At 38.2% G+C, this 21,920-nt stretch overlaps 1 protein-coding gene across 1 annotated transcript; it reads left to right on the forward strand.

Moving 5' to 3' along the window:
- The first annotated feature begins 7,572 nt into the window (after nt 1-7,572).
- LOC466737 (tripartite motif-containing 49-like) lies at nt 7,573-14,031 on the forward strand. The gene is given in 6 exon segments (XM_024347140.2): nt 7,573-7,983; nt 8,249-8,344; nt 10,092-10,322; nt 11,035-11,057; nt 12,228-12,325; nt 13,420-14,031. Coding segments are annotated over 6 exon segments (1,359 nt in total). The 3' UTR covers nt 13,920-14,031.
- The last annotated feature ends 7,889 nt before the right edge of the window (nt 14,032-21,920 follow it).

Genomic DNA, 21,920 nt, shown 5'->3' on the forward strand with positions numbered 1-21,920 from the left:
ATAAAATGGCATGTGTACACAAACTTTGCTTCATGAATAAAATTATTTAAAATATTGTCTAAAATTATCTTTAGCCTATCTGTATAAGGTGTATATGAAACATAAATTTTGTGTTTACACTTGGGTTGATACACAAGATATCTTATTATGTATATGCAAATATTCTGTAATCCACAAATATCCAAAACCTGAAATTCTTCTGGCCCTAACATTGTGAATAACAAACAGTCAACTTGTATTACATGGTTTTATAATGGATTTATTTGAAAATGTGACTGAAATCTGTGGATGAAATTTTACAAACATCAGTTTAAGCCAAATAGTATTATTTTGTATAGCAGAAGGGGATACACTGGGTTTATTTCTCCACAGCATCCAGGTAGAATGTGACAGGGGTAAGGAGGAAAGATTTCTATATGTAGTACTCATGATCCTTTGGGCTTAGGGTAGGTAAAACCACAAGATATGCTAACCTTACATTCTGCTCTGTTCCTTGGAAATTTTATAAAGAACACTTACTGTTGTTTATAAACAAAAATGGATTCCAGTGAAGGGAAATGGCTAAGTCCATGAGTACCATTAGAACTGGCAGGGTTCAGGAAAGAATGTGAAAACTCTACTCCACAGTACTCATTTTTCTATACTGTGCTAGGAAAGATGAATGGAAAACAAATTCGGCAATGTAATGTCTGAGAACAGGATACATAGCCAGATATGGGAAGAATAAAATATAGGAATCTTGTGTCTACTGAATCTAGAGAAGAAAATGTTCTGTTAACTCTTTGCTATGAAAATGCTCTGAGGCTGGGAAAAGTGGCTTACACCTGTAATCCCAGTGCCTGGGAAGGTTGAAGCAGGAGGATTGAGTCCAGCAGTTTGAGACCAGCCAGAACAGCATAAGAAGACCATATCTCCACAAACAATTTAAAAAGTAACCTGAAGTGGGGATGTCTGCCTGTAGTCAGAGCTACTCAGGAGGCCGAGGTTGAGGATCACTTGAGCCTAGGAGGTTGAGGCTGCAGTAGCTATGATCCAGCAACTGCACTATAGTCTGGGTGACAGAGTGAGACCCTGTCTCTAAGAAAAGAAAAAAGAATAGAAAAGGAAAAACATGATTGAAATCTAAAACCTAGGGTGCTGTTTGTAATTGTTGCCTCCATTATTTTCTCAAGGAAGAAAACCTATTTGATTCTGATTTTTACAGCCTAATGATAATATAGCAATATTCAAGAACTGAATGTTTCATTCATCAGAGGAAGAAACTTCAGAATGTAGGCTGAACCTCACTTGAACACACAAGCACAGAAGGAATCATATGTGTTTCTGTGGCTCTAAGTGAGAAAATACATTGAGAGATTTGAGGATTTATGGAGTTGACGACATGGGCTTGATCCCTGAATCCATTCCATACAGGAAACAGGACCATAAAAAGATTGCTTATGACCGGGCGCGGTGGCTCACGCCTGTAATCCCAGCACTTTGGAAGGCTGAGGCGGGCGGATCACAAGGTCAGGAGATTGAGACCATCCTGGCTAACACAGTGTAATCCCGTCTCTACTAAAAATACAAAAAAATTAGCCGGGCATGGTGGCGTGCGCCGTAGTCCCAGCTACTCGGGAGGCTGAGGCAGGAGAATCACTTGAACCCGGGAGGTGGAGCTTGCGGTGAGCCAAGATCACGCCGCCACTGCACCCAGCCTGGGCGACAGAGCGAGACTCGGTCTCAACAAAAAAAAAAAAAAAAAAAAAAAAAAAAAAAAAAAAAAAAAAAAAAAAAAAAAAAGCTTACCGTTTATGTGTTCATATGTAAAGTTGGGACAATGCTACACATATTGCATATTTTCTGTGGAGATTAGGAACAATGTGTGCATGGAGACAGCACAGTAACTGGTACATCATAGCCCATGTATCACATTGTCCCCTTCCTTTTTCTAACATATTTCTCTCCACTCAAATAGAGAAGAGGTTTCAAGAGAAAATGACTGGGGTTTGTAGAAAAATAGACAATAAATGGGTAAAACAATTGAGAAGAAATGCCAAAAAAAGTATGTTAAAGAAAAGATAGCCCTGGACATTCAGGATCCAGAAAGCAAAATACAACTTTTTGGGAAATTAATACATTTTGTTAGCATGGGAAAAAATATGCAGAATTCTCTCCATGTGCGCAAATAAAACAAACAAAATGTCAAAGGAGTTATAATACCTAGGTTTTAAATGGTGTTTATCATAGGATGGCATTTTTATAAAAATTTAAAAATTTCCAGAATTAAATAAAGTCAGATTTCTACATATGTTAAGGAAGCAGAAATAGATCACCAACTTTCATACAAAGATTTTCCAATGAGTTTTAGAACCCAGATGAAAAAGAGTCTATTACCAGATTCTCAAAAATAGATGTGTAATTCAACAGAAAACTTTGTGGTAGAGGTAGGTTTCAGATGCTAGAATGAAAACAGTCTCATGTACAAAAAAGTATCTTTTTTATTAAAAGGAGAAGCACTGGGAAATAAGGAAATATTCCAAATTGGCTGGAGTGTCCTTTATCCACATCACGGATTGTTCTTGCCTATACCCACCTCTACTCTCCTGGATTGGGTAGGACTTTTGGAACCTACAAAATGCCAGCTCTAAAGAGAATTGCTTTCTTATATTTGTTTCATGGTCTGAGACTCAAGTAGGAAAATAGGTTGTTTCCTTGATAATGCCACAGTAGACAGAGGTAGGTCTGTAATTGAAAGCTCCCAATTTCCAGTGCTCTAGGCTTCAACTGCTTAAAGCTGAGTGTTTGAATAAGTGAATGATGTGGTGCAAAATGGTTGAAATAAAATCAGAAGCTACCTACCTTCCTTTCTCTCCTTACCTTAATTCCTTCCTGATACACAGCATCATCATACCTTGTAATGGAGTACCAGGGCCCCGCCACGGAGCTCCAGAATTTAAGCAGAGAATGTCCGCAGGATCCAGTCCATGACCGAGGGTTTCACAAGTTTCCCACTCTGGAGTCCAGGACTGAGCCAACAGGGCCCCCACACACAACCAGCGCAGATCTTACTTCTGTGTGGACACTTTGGTTAATTACTTAGATTTATTGAGGTACAGAATGTGCATACAGGGTGGTCAGTCAGTTGGTGGTCTTGGACAGTAAACTGACAATAGAACAAGAAAATCTATTGTTCAATTCCTTGTATTTAATGAAATATAAACTCTGGATGATTTTATGATGTGTCAACTTGAGTACATGTATGTACAAAGAGGAAAATGAGGGCAGTAGCCATTTTGTGGCATAGACATACCTTATTATTCTTCAATGAAACACTTACTTAGGACCTGCTGGAAAGGCATTTTGCAGATGCAAGCAAAGGTCCTAATCCTGTGACTAGGAAGTGTACCCAAGTAAGCCTGACTTCATCAGTGAAAGTCCTTTAAAGAAACACATAGGCATTCCTTGAACAACATTTTAAACGGCAAATGGGACTCTAATCTTCCAGTTGCCCCGTATTGACTTTAAACCAAAGCTTTGATTCATGACCACTGGGATCCAGCCAGTGGGGGATTTCTTTTCCTGATGGACTGTACCCAGGATCTCACATTTGCTTAAGCAGCCCCCACAATTGGGTAAGCCAAGTCTTTGCACTTAATTCATATGTGAATCTCCCTAACTATACATATATCTTATGGGTTCTGCTTTTGTCTTTGAACCTGGACAGACCTGGGTCTGACAGATTTGTCTTCACTGTTTTGACAGTCTTGACCATAAGTCTTCTGGACCATTGGCAAAGAATTCCTCTATCAGAAGATATTTGAGTAGTCCCTTCTGAAATCTCTTTTTAAAAAAATAATTTTCATATAACAACAAAAAGATTTGGTATAGAAAGAAAAATATAGTCCATCTCTATCATTTGGATTCTGTATTTGTGAATTTGCCTATATCTTAAAAGTTATGTGTAATCCCCAAAATAATTCCTATGGTGCACTCCTAGTCATTGTAGGACATCATGCACTATATGGAGAAAAACGTTAAAATAATAATTCATCTTTCACCCATGAAACTGGTGAAGTTTTGTAAATTCAGTGAGAGACCCCAGGTTAGTGGGTTTATTTGGTTAATCAGGGATTTCTCTTAGAGTGGTAGAAAACAGAAAACAAAAAGGAAAGTTTTATCTTCCATTGGACTTCTCTGGAAATATCCTATAAATGTACTAAAGCAGCATTTAAGCTGGATGAGGTGGTTTATACCTGTACTCTTAGCACTTTGGAAGGCCGAGACCAGAGGACCACTTGAAGCCAGGAGTTGGAGAACAGCATGGGCTACAGAGTCATACACTGACTTTACCAAAAATTTCAACAAAAAAAATTAGCCAGGTGATATAGTGTGAGCCTAAAGTCTTAGCTACTTGGAAGGCTGAAGCAGGAGGATTACTTGGAATTCAAGGCTGCAGGGAGCTATGATTATGCTACTGCACTCCAGAAGGAGACCCTTTCTCTAGAATAAATAAATGTGCGCTTAGAGGAATGCCTGTATCATGGAAGAAACTCAATAAACAGTATAAAATGCATCTTAGTTAATTTCTAGCCTATATATGCTCTGACAGGATTTATGTTACATATGATTCATTCAGGCACTGGTGTTCAGAATGCAAGTGTGATGATAATTTAATCAGAGCTGCAAAGGTGTCTTCTAAATACTGCATAAACCTAATCATCTTTGTCTCCACCTTTCTGAATGCTCTAAATACCCATAAAGAGGTGGGTGTGGTCTCCACAGATTCTTATAAAAGGACACAGAAGAGACAAGCTCAGTTTTCTCTGAAGGAGAAGGACTGCACTTAGAACTGCATTTTGGTGACCTCTGAAATTCAGTATGGCAGTGAATGAGCTTCTGACCTTGAGGTGAACTTAACAAAATTATTTTTGGAAAAATCGTTGTGGGAACCATTAAAAGAACTCAGGGGTGAGTGAAACATATTGATAAAATTATATCATCTTTACACAATAATAAATTAGAGTGTTAAAAATATCTCATTATCTTAAATCTACACAATGATACCATTTGTAACTCATGTTCTTACTATAGATTTTATGAATTATAAGGATACTAATTGTTGTTATTTTGTGCTTTCTATGATTGTTTAATATAGTTCTGAAAAACAAAATATCTAGTGTTTGCTGCAACAGATATGTATTCATAATGAATATATGGAGTTGATACATATATGTACACATAGGTGTGTGTGTATATGTATATAATGAGTGTATTAATATTGTCAAATTGAATTGAGAAGGCATTAATGAATGATGAAGTTATTTGCTTTCATAACATTCAGGTTTTAGACTTGACTTTAAATTAGTAAGGTAATGATGAGCGATGCAAAATAGTGAAACTAAAACAATGAGAAAGCTCCCCAAAATATCCTACTTTAGAAATCAAAACACAATTTTTTGAACAAGTAAATTTATAAGACCTAATTTGGTATGTGATTGTGATTGTCATCTCACTTGAATCTCAATCTTATTAAACTGTGTAAAATTTCTTACAATGTCTTAGATGAGTTCTGGAAAATATTTGCAATTCTAAGATTTTTCACTGCTTTCACTTAAATTCAGAAGTGATATCAAACTAGCAGCTTTATGCTGCTTTATGCTAAAGGACTTAAAATTGCCAAAACAAAGATTATAGTTTTTATATTAGTCAGAGTTCTCCAGACAGAACCATAGGATGTGTACGTATATGTGTGCAGATACATTTATCGGCCATTTGAGTCAGCCACAAACCACATATGGTGGTCCCATAAGATTATAATACCAATATGTTTACTGTACCTTTTCTGTATTCAATTATATTTAGATACACAAATAGTTATCATTGTGTTACAGTTGCCTACAGTATGCAGTACAGAACATACTGTACAGGTTTGTAGCCTATTGTAGGAATAATAGGCTATAGTGTATACCATAGGTGTGTAGTAGGCTATACCATCTAGATTTGTGTGGTATATTCTATCATATTAAAACAATAAAACCACCTGGCTAGGCACTGTGGCGCGTGCCTGTAATCCCAGCACTTTGGAAAGCCAAAGCGGGCAGATAACCTGAGGCCAGAAGTTCAAGTGCAGCCTGGCCAAGATGGCAAAACCCCATCTCTACTAAAAAAATACAAAAATTAGCCAGGCCTAGTGTCACGTTCCCGTAATCCCAGGTACTTGGGAACCTGATGCAGGAGAATCACTCTGAACCTGGAGGCGGAGGTTACAGTGAGCTGAGATCACGCCACTGCATTTCAGTCTGCGTGACAGAAGGATACTCTGTCTCAAAAAAAAGGAAAACAAAAAAAACTAAAAACACCTGACACATTTCTCAGAACATACATCTGTCCACAAGCTATACATGATTCTACATGGGACAGAATTCATCAGGAAAATTAATTTGCTTGATTATGGAGTCTAGAGAGTTCCAATATAGGCTGTTTCTAAGCTGGTGTCCTGAGAATACCGGTATCCTGGCTAAGCTCAAGTCTGAAAGCTTCAGAAAAAGTTTCAGGAGAGAGACGGAGGAAGTTGCCTTTTTTCTGCCTTTTTCTTTATATCTGAGGTGTCAGCTGATTGGATGGTGCCCACACACATTGAGAGATGAGGCTCCCACTCAGCTCACCAACTCACATATCTCTCTTCTCTAGAAACACCTTCACAGACTCACCCACAAACAATGCTTCACTAGTTCCCTAGGTATTGGTTAATCCAGTCAGACTGATACCTAAAATTCACCATCACACCATGGAAATATAATTACACCTCTCTGAGTTTAACAAAAACCTCCTATATGTTAGTTCAGAGTTTGCACAGCCCTAGGGGAAGTTAATTTAATCCACAAGAAAATAAAAAGACCCAATATCTTTAATAATTTTTCTTTTCCCTACTAGTGAACCTTGATTGGTTTAATTGCAGTCTTTTTCTTTGTTTATTTGGTTGGTTGGCTTTTTTTAAAAATTTTGTTTTGATTTGGGTCTTTGTTTTTAATTTAATTTAATTTTAAGTCCTGGGATAACTGCAGGACTTGCAGGCTTGTTATGTAGGTAAACTTGTGCCATGGTGGTTTGCTGCCTGGCTTTTGTGACCCTCTATAAAAATATGTCATAGAACCATCTTCTCATATTTCTTTGGCCATCTTCTCATATTTCTTTGGCCCAGGTAGTTTTTTCCCACTCTTTCATAGTCATTCATCAGTTATTGAAAGAAGAATAGGGACAACTATGATTTATTCTGACCACTTAGAATCAAAACCCAATTTCCAGATCTACGTTCAGAAAATGGGTAGTTGAATAGGTTCGTATTATGCTACAGACAGGAACTAGGAGTAGAAGGGACTGTGAGTGCTCTAGTTAGTAATATCTGTTATAAAGCCAGGAGACTCCCTCTATGTGTAAATTTTTAAGTTTGTAACAGAAGAAATAGTTTGTTGTACTTTAATGAACACTGTCAAGAGAAGAAAATATAACTATCACATATCTCCACATGTTTAGAAGCTTTTCATCAACCCAGGCCCCAAAATGACATGTTTCTCTTTGTTCCTCAGAAACATGAATTCTGGAATCTTACAGATCTTTCAGAGGGAACTCATCTGCCCCATCTGCATGAACTACTTCATAGACCCGGTCACCGTAGACTGTGGGCACAGCTTTTGCAGGCCTTGTTTCTACCTCAACTGGAAAGACAGCCCATTTCTTGTCCAGTGCTCTGAATGCACAAAGTCAACAGGGCAGATAAACCTCAAAACCAACATTCATTTCAAGAAGATGGCTTCTCTTGCTAGAAAAGTCAGTCTCTGGCTATTCCTGAGCTCTGAGGAGCAAATGTGTGGCACTCACAGGGAGACAAAGAAGATGTTCTGTGAAGTGGACAGGAGCCTGCTCTGTTTGCTGTGCTCCAGCTCTCAGGAGCACCGGGATCACAGACACTGTCCCATTGAGTCGGCTGCTGAGGAACACCGGGTAAGTGATGGCTCTGAAGATCGATTTCTGTAAAGGATGCATAAAATTCCTGTGGGTCTATTTTCTTGGAGATTGGATAAAACAAACTCTGAGTCCCTTTAAGCAGCTTTGTTTGGGCTTTCTTAGCTTCCAACCTCTGGGCTTTGACAAACATGAAGGGAAACAAAGGAAATGCCATTTACTAGGGGTTTATTTGTCTCTCATTCTGGGGCCCCTCCCTATGTCATGGTCTGCACTGGTGCTTCAATTTATGGCTCTTTTGCAGGAGAAGCTTTTACAGAAAATGCAGTCTTTGTGGGAAAAAGCTTGTGAAAATCACAGAAACCTGAATGTGGAAACCACCAGAACCAGATGCTGGAAGGTTAGTCCTGTACTACTCTACCTTCTCCAGGAACTTATGGTGGGCAAATGGGTGACTCTTAAAATAGGAACTTGATATCAAACTGTAATGTTTCTGGGATTCAGTAAAAAAAAACAAAAAAAAAGCGAGAGAAAACATTGAGAAAAAGTGGCCTCATTTTTATATAGAATAGTATGCCTGTTAGGTAGGATTTCTAAGAAAACTACTGATGTCACCCAAAGCATGCTGGTTTGTTTCATACAAACCTATAGTTATACACCAACAGATCCAAGAAACTGGGCCATCTCACAGCATTCTATATTTGCTGGATGGATAAATGCTAGGCAAAAGGGTTATTTGGCAGTCATGGAATGCTCAACTGAAACTTCTGTGTCGGTCAGCATTAATCTGAATGCTAGTGTGCAAGTAGTATTTGGAATTGTATGGAAAATTTGAGGCAGAAAAAGTGACAGGGCAAATCTAGGGAAACCATGAAATTAAGAATCTCAACTAATTAATATTGAAAAATACATAACATACGATGAGAAAAGTGGTGAGAAATACGGATTTGTGTCTTGAGGGAGACATGTAAACATGCCAGAAATATGGGAACTAGTATCTAAATATAAGGAGAACTCTGAGGACTTCAGAAAAACATTAAAAATAATTTTCTCTTTGTGGATGTATATTTTGAGGGAATGATAGCTAATATTAGTTTGTTGAAAAGTATTTCATGAGAACCTAGTCTATGTTGAATATTAAATTAGAAAATATACTAGTAAAGAAGAAAGGAAGCACCTTTGTCCTCACAAATCATACAATCCAAATAAGAGAGTCAAATGGTCAATACACAAATATATGCAATACATGATGTATTTGAGTGTGGTAGGTTTTTTGTTGGAGAATAATCAAGCAGGGAAGTAGAAAAGGACAATAGAGGCCAGAAACTGGAGATTAGTGTTTGAGTTTTAAATAGGGTGGTCAGAAAAAAGACTCACTGAAAAATTCAAATTGAAACAAAGTTTTGAAGAGGAGGGGGAACACAAATGTGTGTGTGGATATATATGTGGACCATGAGTGTGTATATGTATGTATGTGTGTGTGGTTGTGTGCATATATATATGTATGTATGTATGTGTGTGTGTAATTCTAGTTGGAGAGAATAGCATATGCAGTAATTTTGAGTTTGTGTATATTTGGAGGCCAGAGGAACCACAAAGAAGTCTATGTTTCAGATTGGGATGACTTAGAAAAAGAATAGAAGGAAATGAATTCAGGGAGACAAAGATGGCCAAATCATAAATGCAGCCTTATTAGGATAGGTTTTGCTGGGTGAAATGCACTTAGCTGGACATGCTAGTCTAAGGTCATTTTACATATAATGAGTTTAAGCAACTTGTTGCATATCTCAGAAATAGAAATAAGTGTTTCCATTCTAGTAACTATAGCCCTATACTCCAACTCTTAAGCATGAACTCTTCTTACTTTTCCATAAATATGGGTTGGAATAGCGAAATTCAAATTGTGTTTTTTTATTTTCAACTATCTTAGAAAACACATTATCTTGAATAAATTTAATGTAATTGGTCAGATACAGCTATGTTGATCTTTACACAGAAGAAAGGAAAGGAACAAAATTTGTAGATTCTAAGAACTGGCAAGACAGAGGTTTGAACTATTGGACGTTCGAGAGACAAAAGGAATCAGTGAGATTTAATAGGAGATGGATATATACATTTCTCTTTTGACTAACCCATTATCACTGCAGGATTATGTGAATTTAAGGCTAGAAGCAATTAGAGCTGAGTATCAGAAGATGCCTGCATTTCACCATGAAGAAGAAAAACATAATTTGGAGATGCTGAAAAAGAAGGGGAAAGATATTTTTCATCGACTTCATTTAAGTAAAGCCAAAATGGCTCATAGGATGGAGATTTTAAGAGGAATGTATGAGGAGCTGAACGAAATGTGCCATAAACCAGATGTGGAGCTACTTCAGGTACAAACTCGCCATGTGGTTTCAGGTTTTTGAATATTCACATGTATAAGTATTTTCCTCATGGCTGAAATCCATCTCCCTAATTTTATTTCCATGATGTGTTTTCAAAAACACATTCACATAACTAATGCTACTTTGTTGGGAGAGTATAGCCCCACTAAGGGATTCTACCAGGCCAAAGATCCCTCCTACTTTATCCACCAGCCACAAAACTTTGTGGAATGGTCAAGGTAACAGCCCCAAGAAATATTCCCCATCTAATTCAATAATATACTTTGGGTTGTTAAACATGTATAGAATAGTGAGTGATTCATTTACATTTAGGTTAATTTGTAAACATGGCAAGATCAGAAGTTTTGGGAATCTAGGTTTGCATTAACATTATTTTGGGGTCCACTCATTTGGGTAACAGGTTCAGTTAAAGATGACTGAGTAGGTTTTTCATGGTTACCACAGAGCATAGACCTTCTGGGCCTCTTCTCCCTTCACTTGTTTAGAGAATGTCTTCAAGACTCAGACTTTCCCAGGACGTTAATTAATAACAATACAACTGACTGGGTTTTTCATTACAGAAGAAATAGAAAATACTTTCCAGAAGAGAAGATGGTAGGGGAATAATATCTTCAGAAACTGAGTACAAATCTCACACTGAACTTAGTGAAAGATGCATCTTGTGAAATGCACTAAATCTCTCTTCTTTTTTTTTTTTCAGGCTTTTGGAGACATATTACACAGGTGAGTGTGTACCTAGATTTTAGCATATGTTCTTTAAGATTCCACGACTATCAAAGCAGGCTTTATTAAAGTCATGGCATAAATAATTAAGATATTGATACCACTTTTTTTTTTGCATCTACTTTCGTTCCCACACCTTAAAAGACAAGGCCACGAAGTAAATAAATGAATAAAAGAAGAGTGAACTAAAACAAACAATTTGATTCCTGATTTTTTTTTTTTTTTTTTTTTTTTTTTTTTTTTTGAGACGGTGTCTGGCTCCGTAGCCCAGGCTGGAGTGCAATGGCGCGATCTCGGCTCACTGCAAGCTCCGCCTCCCGGGTTCACACCATTCCCCTGCCTCAGCCTCCCGAGTACCGGGGACTACAGGCGCCTGCCACCACAACCGGCTAATTTTTTGTATTTTTAGTAGAGACGGGGTTTCACCATGTTAGCCAGGATGGTCTCTATCTCCTGACCCCGTGATCCGCCCGCCTCGGCCTCCCAAAGTGTTGGGATTACAGGCGTGAACCACCGCGCCCGGCCCCTGATTTTGTTTTATTGCTTGAAAGCCTGCACAGGAGAAAGATAAGAGTTTTGTTTTGTGGATGGTGAGAAAGTCACCAGAGGAAGCAGGAGAGAAGAGGAGGAAGTATTTTAGCAGTGAAAAAGTGTTGATGTTTTGTTTTTTATACATATATACATATCAGTTAACAGTTCTGAAAAATAGATTGAAAAAAACTGTGGAGTGTTAGAACTGTATAAGTCTCTAGGGAAGTTCTTTGCTAAAAGGGGAGAGAACAAGTTTCCATTCTTTATCTTGAGAAGGAAGCAGTGGATGCATCAGTCTCCCCAGAACCCCGCTATTTCAGACAAAGGTGTCAGGGGAGTCTGCCAAGAAGTGGAACTCAGAATTTCGTTTCTAAATATTCTCAAGGCCATAAAGCTAAGGAACCTTACACATTTGGGGCAAAAAAAAAGAAGGATCAGATTGAATTCTGGCTTAGATTCTTCCATCATGCTTTAAAATTTAGAAACTGTAAAGAATTAATTTGCAAAAGGAAGGAATAATTTTTGAATTATCAAATGTGTAGATTCAAAGGATTCTCATGAAATGTCTTTTACATACAAATAGTGATTTTTATTTATTTTATGGCTGTAGATGTTGTAACTGCAGGTTTTTCCTTGCAGGAGTGAGTCCGTGCTGCTGCACATGCCCCAGCCTCTGAATCCAGAGCTCAGTGCAGGGCCCATCACTGGACTGAGGGACAGGCTCAACCAATTCCGAGGTAAGTCTCCACCCACAGGCAGCACTCCCACTATCTAAGTATTATTATTGTTAGGATCACATAGGTAATATTTCATATTTTATCAAATATTTTACTTCTTTTAAGACATAAGTGAACAATATAACCATGCAACCCTTTGGTATCCGTGTCTGTATTTACAGTCAGATTTATAGCATTAAGTTTGAAAGATAGTGAAAAAGAAATACTTTCTGGCATAATATGTACTGAGTTATATAACGGGAAAAAGGAGTAGTGTAGAAAATTTAAAAAAGGAGCAAATGAAATAATGCTCAGAATGGTGAATTATTTAATGTTAAATACAAAATTGTACATTTCTTTAGTGTATTCATTTGAACTGCTAAGAACTGTTCTTTGGGGGAATATAGTTTTCTGGAGATTCTTGGGGGTTTTGTATTTTTTTAATGTGTATATATTATTCATATATTGCAAACATTTGAATTAATAGGTAAAGCTAAAAGGAAGAAATCATTTTGTGAATATAAGTAAAATTACAAATGAAAATAAGTTCAGTTTAATTGCAATATGAAGAGCTACATGTTAAGTCTAAAATCCAGCTTCAGCCCAGAGCTAGCATGGAGGACAGCAGAGAGACTGGTCAAAGATTTTGCAGAGATCTGCTTTAAATTATCACTTATAACATGTAAATACGGACTTTTATCCAGATACCTAGAGCAGTTCTAGAGTAAGTGAAAATCTTCACTTTCACATTCTTTCCAAAATGATAGCACTAGTTTTTAAGAATAAGAAACATTTCTAAATAATGATCTTGATAACAGCATTACATTTAGGGCATACAATGTATAAATTTTACTTTGAAAATTGGATTGAAAGAAGTTGGTCTCACATTTGGCTCTCAATATGTAAGTTTTCAAAAAAACATAATATCTGTGGTTAGGGTTTTGTTTGTCTTGTATATAATATTGTGTATATAATATTAACCATCTCTATACTTTACTAGAAGTTACAAGCAAAACTTTTTATGACTTTACATTTGCTGGTAAAGTAACTTCTTGATAGAACAATTATTTTTTTCTTATTTACACGTCTATGCATGTTTTCTCTTTTTTTTGCAGTGCATATTACTCTGTATCATGAAGAAGCCAACAGTGATATCTTTCTATATGGAATTTTGAAAAGCATGTGTATTGGATGTGACCATCAAGATGTACCCTATTTCACTGCAACACCTGGAAGTTTTCTTGCATGGGGTGCTCAGACTTTCACCTCGGGCAAATATTACTGGGAGGTCCATGTAGGGGACTCCTGGAATTGGGCTTTTGGTGTCTGTAATATGTATTGGAAAGAGAAGAATCAGAATGAGAAGATAGATGGAGAGGAGGGACTCTTTCTTCTTGGGTGTGTTAAGAATGACATTCAACGCAGTCTCTTTACCACCTCCCCACTTATGCTGCAATATATCCCAAGACCTACCAGCTGAGTAGGATTATTCCTGGATTGTGAGGCTAAGACTGTGAGCTTTGTTGATGTTAATCAAAGCTCCCTAATATACACCATCCCTAATTGCTCTTTCTCACCTCCTCTCAGGCCTATCTTTTGCTGTTTTCACTTCTGACCAGAGACAAATCAGAAATGTGTTCACATGCTGTGGGAACCCCTTTATCCCAGGAAGTCCTCTTCCTTGTGCCTTAACATACAGGACAAATAGGCTCTATTTTATATCTTGAATTGCCTTCTAATGTTATCAAAACTCATTTATTGTGTTACTATTAAATATGCTGAAAACACTAAAAGTATATGTATTGGTTCTTTATTAAATAATTTTTGAAAAATCATTATTCATGATCATGGCATACAGTATATTCTCTTTTTTTCTTTATTTCTGACTGTCACTGAGTGAAATAATAGATGGCAGACATGTCTGAATGAAGTAAAAATCAATGGAAGACAGTCAGGATCTTTTGCTTCATGCAAAAAACTTGGAGTGAAGCCTCAGTGATAACTGGGAAATGTTTTTCTTCCTCTTTATCTAACTATATTACACTTATCCATCAGGTTTCATTGTATTAATCTATCCTTTGAGGTAATATTATTTGACCTTCTATGCTGGGCTTTATTTTGCAATTCTCACCAAAGATATGAATAATCCTTCATTAGTAGTGTGCTTGTCTACATTGAAATACACAATGTGATCAGACCAATGCTGGATTAATTGAATTTTTTTTTAAAGTAACTAAATATTGACTCCTACCTCAAACCATACACAGTCATTTCCAGATAGTTTGAAGTCCTGAAAGGAAGGGGAACCGGATACAATATTCTCATAAGGATTTCTTAACCAGGGCACAAACTAATAATTAAAACAATTAGTTCATTTATATTGATAATGATGACTTCTGTGTTTCAAAAAACATTATGCAAACTAGTAGTGGAGAAAGATATTCACCCCAACATACATAAAGTAAAATATAATACATGTATATGATGAATACTTAAATTGTAATAAATAAAAGACAGTGAACTCAATAGAAGATTGGCTAAAATATCTGAACAGACACTTTACAGAATTGGATACATAAATAACTAGCCAAATATAAAAAAGTGCTCACTTTCATTAGTCTTAAAAAAGTAAGAATTAATCCACCAGTTGTGCCACAGGCCCCCATAAAAAATACCAAAATTTAAAGACACACAATATTGTGTGTTGCCAAAGATACAGAATAAATGAAATTTATTCATGGCTGGAGAGATGTAAATGGATATCCCTTTTGGGAAACTGACTATTAGCATTTCTTATGGGCTAGATATTCTAATTCTAAAATATAGTCAACTGATTGCCTACATATACTTCAACATACACAATATTGTTCACTGCATCAATTTGTATAGTAGCTCTAAATTAGACCCAAAATATTCTTCAACTGTAGAATAGCTAAATAAATTTGGTGTATTTATGCAAAATAATCCTATAAAACAATAAATAACTCACTGAATGCAACAAAGCTGATGAATCTCAGAAACAAGTTAATAAACATATGCCAATTTAAACGATAAAATTGAAGTTAAGAAAAGACTTTTCCATGTATATAATATGTTGGTAATTGTAAGCTCTTTATGGGTTCCATAATTACATGAACGCTGTGGAATTATAACTTTTAAGACCCAAAATGTCAAATGATGCATAACGTAGTAGAATAAAAAAGGAGCCCAGGCATGGTGGCACACACCTCCAATCCCAGCACTTGGGGAGACCAAGGTGTGAGAATGGCTTGTGGCCAGGAGTTCCAGACCAGTGGAGGCAACATAGTGAGACCTCATGTCTACTAAACATTCCTTTAGAAATCAGCCTGGCATGATGGCACATGCTATAGTCACAGCTACTCAGGAGGCTGATGCAGCAGGATGGCTCGTGCCCAGAAGATCCAGGCTGCAGTGAGCCATGGTGGTGCCCTGCAGTCCAGCCTGTGACAGAATGACAGTCTGTCTCATAATAAAACAAACTATAATTACTTGATATAACACAAACCAATATATTATAAATACGCTAATTATAGGTATTTTAAATATTGATTTATTTAAAATAACTGAGAAAGCTGGGATAGCTACATGTTTGCTTAGACTAGACAAAAGTGCCTTGGGAAGTAAGTTTAAAGTATTTTTATTAGAGTAAGTGAGGATGAAGTGCTTCATTACAAATGTGATACACACCAGAATCTGCTATGAATAGTCTCATGTCTAGAAGATTTGTGGATATCTAGGTAAGCAGTAATTATTGGGTGCCTGAAGCCTAGCAGTTGCATATTCAGTGTGTCTTCTCTGGAGATGTCTTCTCTGGAAAGTTTGATTTTTTTTATTATACTTTAAGTTCTAGGGTACATGCGCACAACGTGCAGGTTTGTTACATATGTATACATGTGCCATGTTGGTGTGCTGCACCCATTAACTCCTCATTTACATTAGGTATATCTCCTAATGCTATCCCTCCCCCTCCCCCCACCCCATAACAGGCCCCTATGTGTGATGTTCCCCTTCCTGTGTTCAAGTGATCTCATTGTTCAATTCCCACCTATGAGTGAGAACATGCACTGTTTGTTTTTTTGTCCTTGTGATAGTTTGCTGAGAATGATGGTTTCCAGCTTCATCCATGTCCCTACAAAGGACACTAACTCATCCTTTTTTATAGCTGCATAGTATTCCATGTTGTATATGTGCCACATTTTCTTAATCCAGGCTCTTATTTTTGGACATTTCGGTTGGTTCCAAGTCTTTGCTATTGTGAATAGTGCCACAATAAACATACGTGTGCATGTGTTTTTATATATAGCAGCATGATTCATAATCCTTTGGGTATATACCCAGTAATGGGATAGCTGGGTCAAATGGTATTTCTAGTTCTAGATCCCTGAGGAATCACCACACTGTCTTCCACAATGGTTGAACTAGTTTACAGTCCCGCCAACAGTGTAAAAGTGTTCCTGCTTCTCCACATCCTCTCCAGCACCTGTTGTTTCCTGACTTTTTAATGATCGCCAATCTAACTGGTGTGAGATGGTATCTCATTGTGGTTTTGATTTGCATTTCTCTGATAGCCAGTGATGAAGAACATTTTTTCATGTGTCTGTTGGCTGCATAAATGTCTTCTTTTGAGAAGTGTCTGTTCATCTCCTTCGCCCACTTTTTGATGGGGTTGTTTGTTTTTTCTTGTAAATTTGTTTGAGTTCTTTGTAGATTCTGGATATTAGCCCTTTGTCAGATGAGTAGATTGCAAAAATTTTCTCCCATTCTGTAGGTTGCCTGTTCACTCTGATGATGGTTTCTTTTGCTGTGCAGGAGCTCTTTAGTTTAATTAGATCCCATTGGTCAATTTTGGTCTTTATTGCCATTGCTTTTGGTGTTTTAGACATGAAGTTCTTGTCCATGCCTATGTCCTCAATGGTATTGCCTAGGTTTAATTCTAGGGTTTTTATGGTTTTAGGTCAAGCATTTAAGTCTTTGATCCATCTTGAATTAATTTTTGTATAAGGTGTAAGGAAGGGATCCAGTTTCAGCTTTCTACATATGGCGAGCCAGTTTTCCCAGCACCATTTATTAAATAGGGAATCCTTTCCCCATTTCTCGTTTTTGTCAGATTTGTCAAAGATCAGATGGTTGTAGATAGGTGGCATTATTTCTGAGGGCTCTGTTCTATTCCATTGGTCTATGTCTCTGTTTCAGTACCAGTCCGATGCTGTTTTGGTTACTGTAGCCTTGTAGTATAGTTTGAAGTCAGGTAGTGTGATGCCTCCAGCTTTGTTCTTTTGGCTTAGGATTGACTTGGCCGTGAGGGCTCTTTTTTGGTTCCATATGAATCTTAAAGTAGTTTTTTCCAGTTCTGTGAAGAAAGTCATTTGTAGTTTGATGGGGATGGCATTGAATCTATAAATTACCTTGGGCAGTATAGCCATTTTCATGATATTGATTCTTCCTATCCCTGAGCATGGTATGTTCTTCCATTTGTTTGTATCCTCTTTTATTTCATTGAGCAGTGGTTTGCAGTTCTCCTTGAAGAGGTCCTTCACATCTCTTTAAGTTGGATTCCTAGGTATTTTATTCTCTTTGAAGCAATTGTGAATGGAAGTTCACTCATGATTTGGCTCTCTGTTTCTCTGTTACTGGTGTGTAAGAATGCTTGTGATTTTTGCACATTGATTTTGTACCCTGTGACTTTGCTGAAGTTGCTTATCAGCTTAAGGAGATTTTGGGCTGAGATGATGGGGTTTTCTAAACATACAATAGTGTCATCTGCAAACAGGGACAATTTGACTTCCTCTTTTCCTAATCGAATACCCTTTATTTCTTTCTCTTGCCTGATTGCCCTGGCCAGAACTTCCAATACTGTGTTGGATAGGAGTGGTGAAAAAGGGCATCCCTGTCTTGTGCCAGTTTTCTAAGGGCATGCTTCCAGTTTTTGCCCACTCAGTATGATATTGGCTGTGGGTTTGTCATAAATAGCTCTTATTATTTTGAGATATGTCCCATCAATACTTAATTTATTGAGAGTTTTTAGCATGAAGGGCTGTTGAATTTTGTCAAAGGCCTTTTCTGCATCTATTGAGATAATCATGTGGTTTTTGTCTTTGGTTCTGTTTATATGCTGGATTACATTTATTGATTTGCATATGTTGAACCAGCCTTGCATCCCAGGGATGAAGCCCACTTGCTCTTGGCGGATAAGCTTTTTGATGTGCTGCTGGATTCTGTTTGTCAGTATTTTATTGAGAATTTTTGCATCGATGTTCATCAGGGATATTGGTCTAAAATTCTCTTTTTTTGTTGTGTCTCTGCCAGGCTTTGGTATCTGGATGATGCTGGCCTCATAAAATGAGTTAGGGAGGATTCCCTCTTTTTCTATTGATTGGAATAGTTTCAGAAGGAATGGTATCAGCTCCTCCTTGTACCTCTAGTAGAAGTCGGCTGTGAATCCATCTGGACCTGGACTTTATTTGGTTTGTAGGCTCATAATTATTGCCTTAATTTCAGAGCCTGTTATTGGTCTATTCAGGGATTCACCTTCTTCCTGGTTTAGTCTTGGGAGAGTGTATGTGTCCAGGAATTTATCCATTTCTTCTAGATTTTCTAGTTTATTTGCGTGAGGTGTTTATAGTATTCACTGATGGTAGTTTGTATTTCTGTGGGATCGGTGGTGATATCCCCTTTATCATTTTTTATTGCGTCTATTTGATTCTTCTCTCTTTTCTTCTTTATTAGTCTTGCTAGCAGTCTATCAATTTTGTTGATCTTTTCAAAAAAACAGCTCCTGGATTCACTGATTTCTTGAAGGTTTCATTGTGTCTCTGTCTCCTTCAGTTCTGCTCTGATCGTAGTTATTTCTTGCCTTCTGCTAGCTTTTGAATGTGTTTGCTCTTGCTTCTCTAGTTCTTTTAATTGTGATGTTAGGGTGTCAATTTTAGATCTTTCCTGCTTTCTCTTGTGGGCATTTAGTGCTATAAATTTCCCTCTACACACTGCTTTTAATGTGTCCCAGAGATTCCAGTATGTTGTGTCTTTGTTTTCATTGGTTTCAAAGAACATCTTTATTTCTGCCTTCATTTCGTTATGTACCCAGTAGTCATTCAGGAGCAGGTTGTTCAGTTTCCATGTATTTGAGTGGTTTTGAGTGAGTTTCTTAATCCTGAGTTTGATTGCACTGTGGTCTGAGAGACAGTTTGTTATAATTTCTGTTCTTTTAAATTTGCTGAGGAGTGCTTTACTTCCAACTATGTGATCAATTTTGGAATAAGTGCGATGTGGTGCTGAGAAGAATGTATATTCTGTTGATTTGGGGTGGAGAGTTCTGTAGATGTCTATTAGGTCTGCTTGGTGCAGAGCTGAGTTCAATTCCTGGATATCCTTGTTAATTTTCTGTCTCATTGATCAGTCTAATGTTAACAGTGGGGTGTTAAAGTCTCCCATTATTATTGTGTGGGAGTCTAAGTCTCTTTGTAGGTCTCTCAGGACTTGCTTTATGAATCTGGGTGCTCCTGTATTGGGTGCATATATATTTAGGATAGTTAGCTCCTCTTGTTGAATTGATCCCATTACCATTATGTAATGGCCTTCTTTGCCTCTTTTGGTCTTTGTTGGTTTAAAGTCTGTTTTATCAGAGACTAGGATTGCAACCCCTGCCTTTTTTTGTTTTCCATTTGCTTGGTAGATCTTCCTCCATCCTTTTATTTTGAGCCTATGTGTGTCTCTGCACGTGAGATGGGTTTCCTGAATACAGCACAGTGATGGGTCTTGACTCTTTATCCAATTTGCCAGTCTGTGTCTTTTAATTGGAGCATTTAGCCCATTTACATTTAAGGTTAATATTGTTATGTGTGAATTTGATCCTGTCATTATGATGTTAGCTGGTTATTTTGCTCATTAGTTGATGCAGTTTCTTCCTAGCATTGATGGTCTTTACAATTTGGCATGTTTTTGCAGTGGCTGGTACTGGTTCTTCCTTTCCATGTTTAGTGCTTCCTTTAGGAGCTCTAGTAGGGCAGGCCTGGTGGTGACAAAATCTCTCAGCATTTGATTGTCTATGCAGGATTTTATTTCTCCTTCACTTATGAAGCTTAGTTTGGCTGGATATGATATTCCGGGTTGAAAATTCTTTTCTTTAAGAATGTTGAGAGGAGGAGCCAAGATGGCCGAATAGGAACAGCTCCGGTCTACAGCTCCCAGCGTGAGTGACGCAGAAGACGGGTGATTTCTGCATTTCCATCTGAGGTACCGGGTTCATCTCACTAGGGAGTGCCAGACAGTGGGCGCAGGCCAGTGGGTGCGCGCACTGTGCGTGAGCCGAAGCAGGGCGAGGCATTGCCTCACCTGGGAAGCGCAAGGGGTCAGGGAGTTCCCTTTCCAAGTCAAAGAAAGGGGTGATGGACGCACCTGGAAAATCGGGTCACTCCCACCCGAATATTGCGCTTTTCAGACCGGCTTAAAAAACGGCGCACCACGAGACTATATCCCACACCTGGCTCGGAGGGTCCTACGCCCACAGAATCTCGCTGATTGCTAGCACAGCAGTCTGAGATCAAACTGCAAGGCGGCAGCGAGGCTGGGGGAGGGGTGCCCGCCATTGCACAGGCTTGCTTAGGTAAACAAAGCAGCAGGGAAGCTCCAACTGGGTGGAGCCCACCACAGCTCAAGGAGGCCTGCCTGCCTCTGTAGGCTCCACCTCTGGGGGCAGGGCACAGACAAACAAAAAGACAGCAGTAACCTCTACAGACTTAAATGTCCCTGTCTGACAGCTTTGAAGAGAGCAGTGGTTCTCCCAGCACGCAGCTGGAGATCTGAGAACGGGCAGACTGCCTCCTCAAGTGGGTCCCTGACCCCTGACCCCCGAGCAGCCTAACTGGGAGGCACCCCCCAGCAGGGGCACACAGACACCTCACACGGCAGGGTATTCCAACAGACCTGCAGCTGAGGGTCCTGTCTGTTAGAAGGAAAACTAACAAACAGAAAGGACATTCACACCAAAAACCCATCTGTACCTCACCATCATCAAAGACCAAAAGTAGATAAAACCACAAAGATGGGGAAAAAATAGAACAGAAAAACTGGAAACTCTAAAACGCAGAGCGCCTCTCCTCCTCCAACGGAACGCAGTTCCTCACCAGCAACGGAACAAAGCTGGATGGAGAATGATTTTGACGAGCTGAGAGAAGAAGGCTTCAGACGATCAAATTACTCTGAGCTACGGGAGGACATTCAAACCAAAGGCAAAGAAGTTGAAAACTTTGAAAAAAATTTAGAAGAATATATAACTAGAATAACCAATACAGAGAAGTGCTTAAAGGAGCTGATGGAGCTGAAAACCAAGGCTCGAGAACTACGTGAAGAATGCAGAAGCCTCAGGAGCCGATGCGATCAACTGGAAGAAAGGGTATCAGCAATGGAAGATGAAATGAATGAAATGAAGCGAGAAGGGAAGTTTAGAGAAAAAAGAATAAAAAGAAATGAGCAAAGCCTCCAAGAAATATGGGACTATGTGAAAAGACCAAATCTACGTCTGATTGGTGTGCCTGAAAGTGATGCGGAGAATGGAACCAAGTTGGAAAACACTCTGCAGGATATTATCCAGGAGAAC

Source organism: Pan troglodytes, chromosome 9 (genome assembly GCF_028858775.2).
Source record: "Pan troglodytes isolate AG18354 chromosome 9, NHGRI_mPanTro3-v2.0_pri, whole genome shotgun sequence".
Lineage (NCBI taxonomy): Eukaryota > Metazoa > Chordata > Mammalia > Primates > Hominidae > Pan > Pan troglodytes.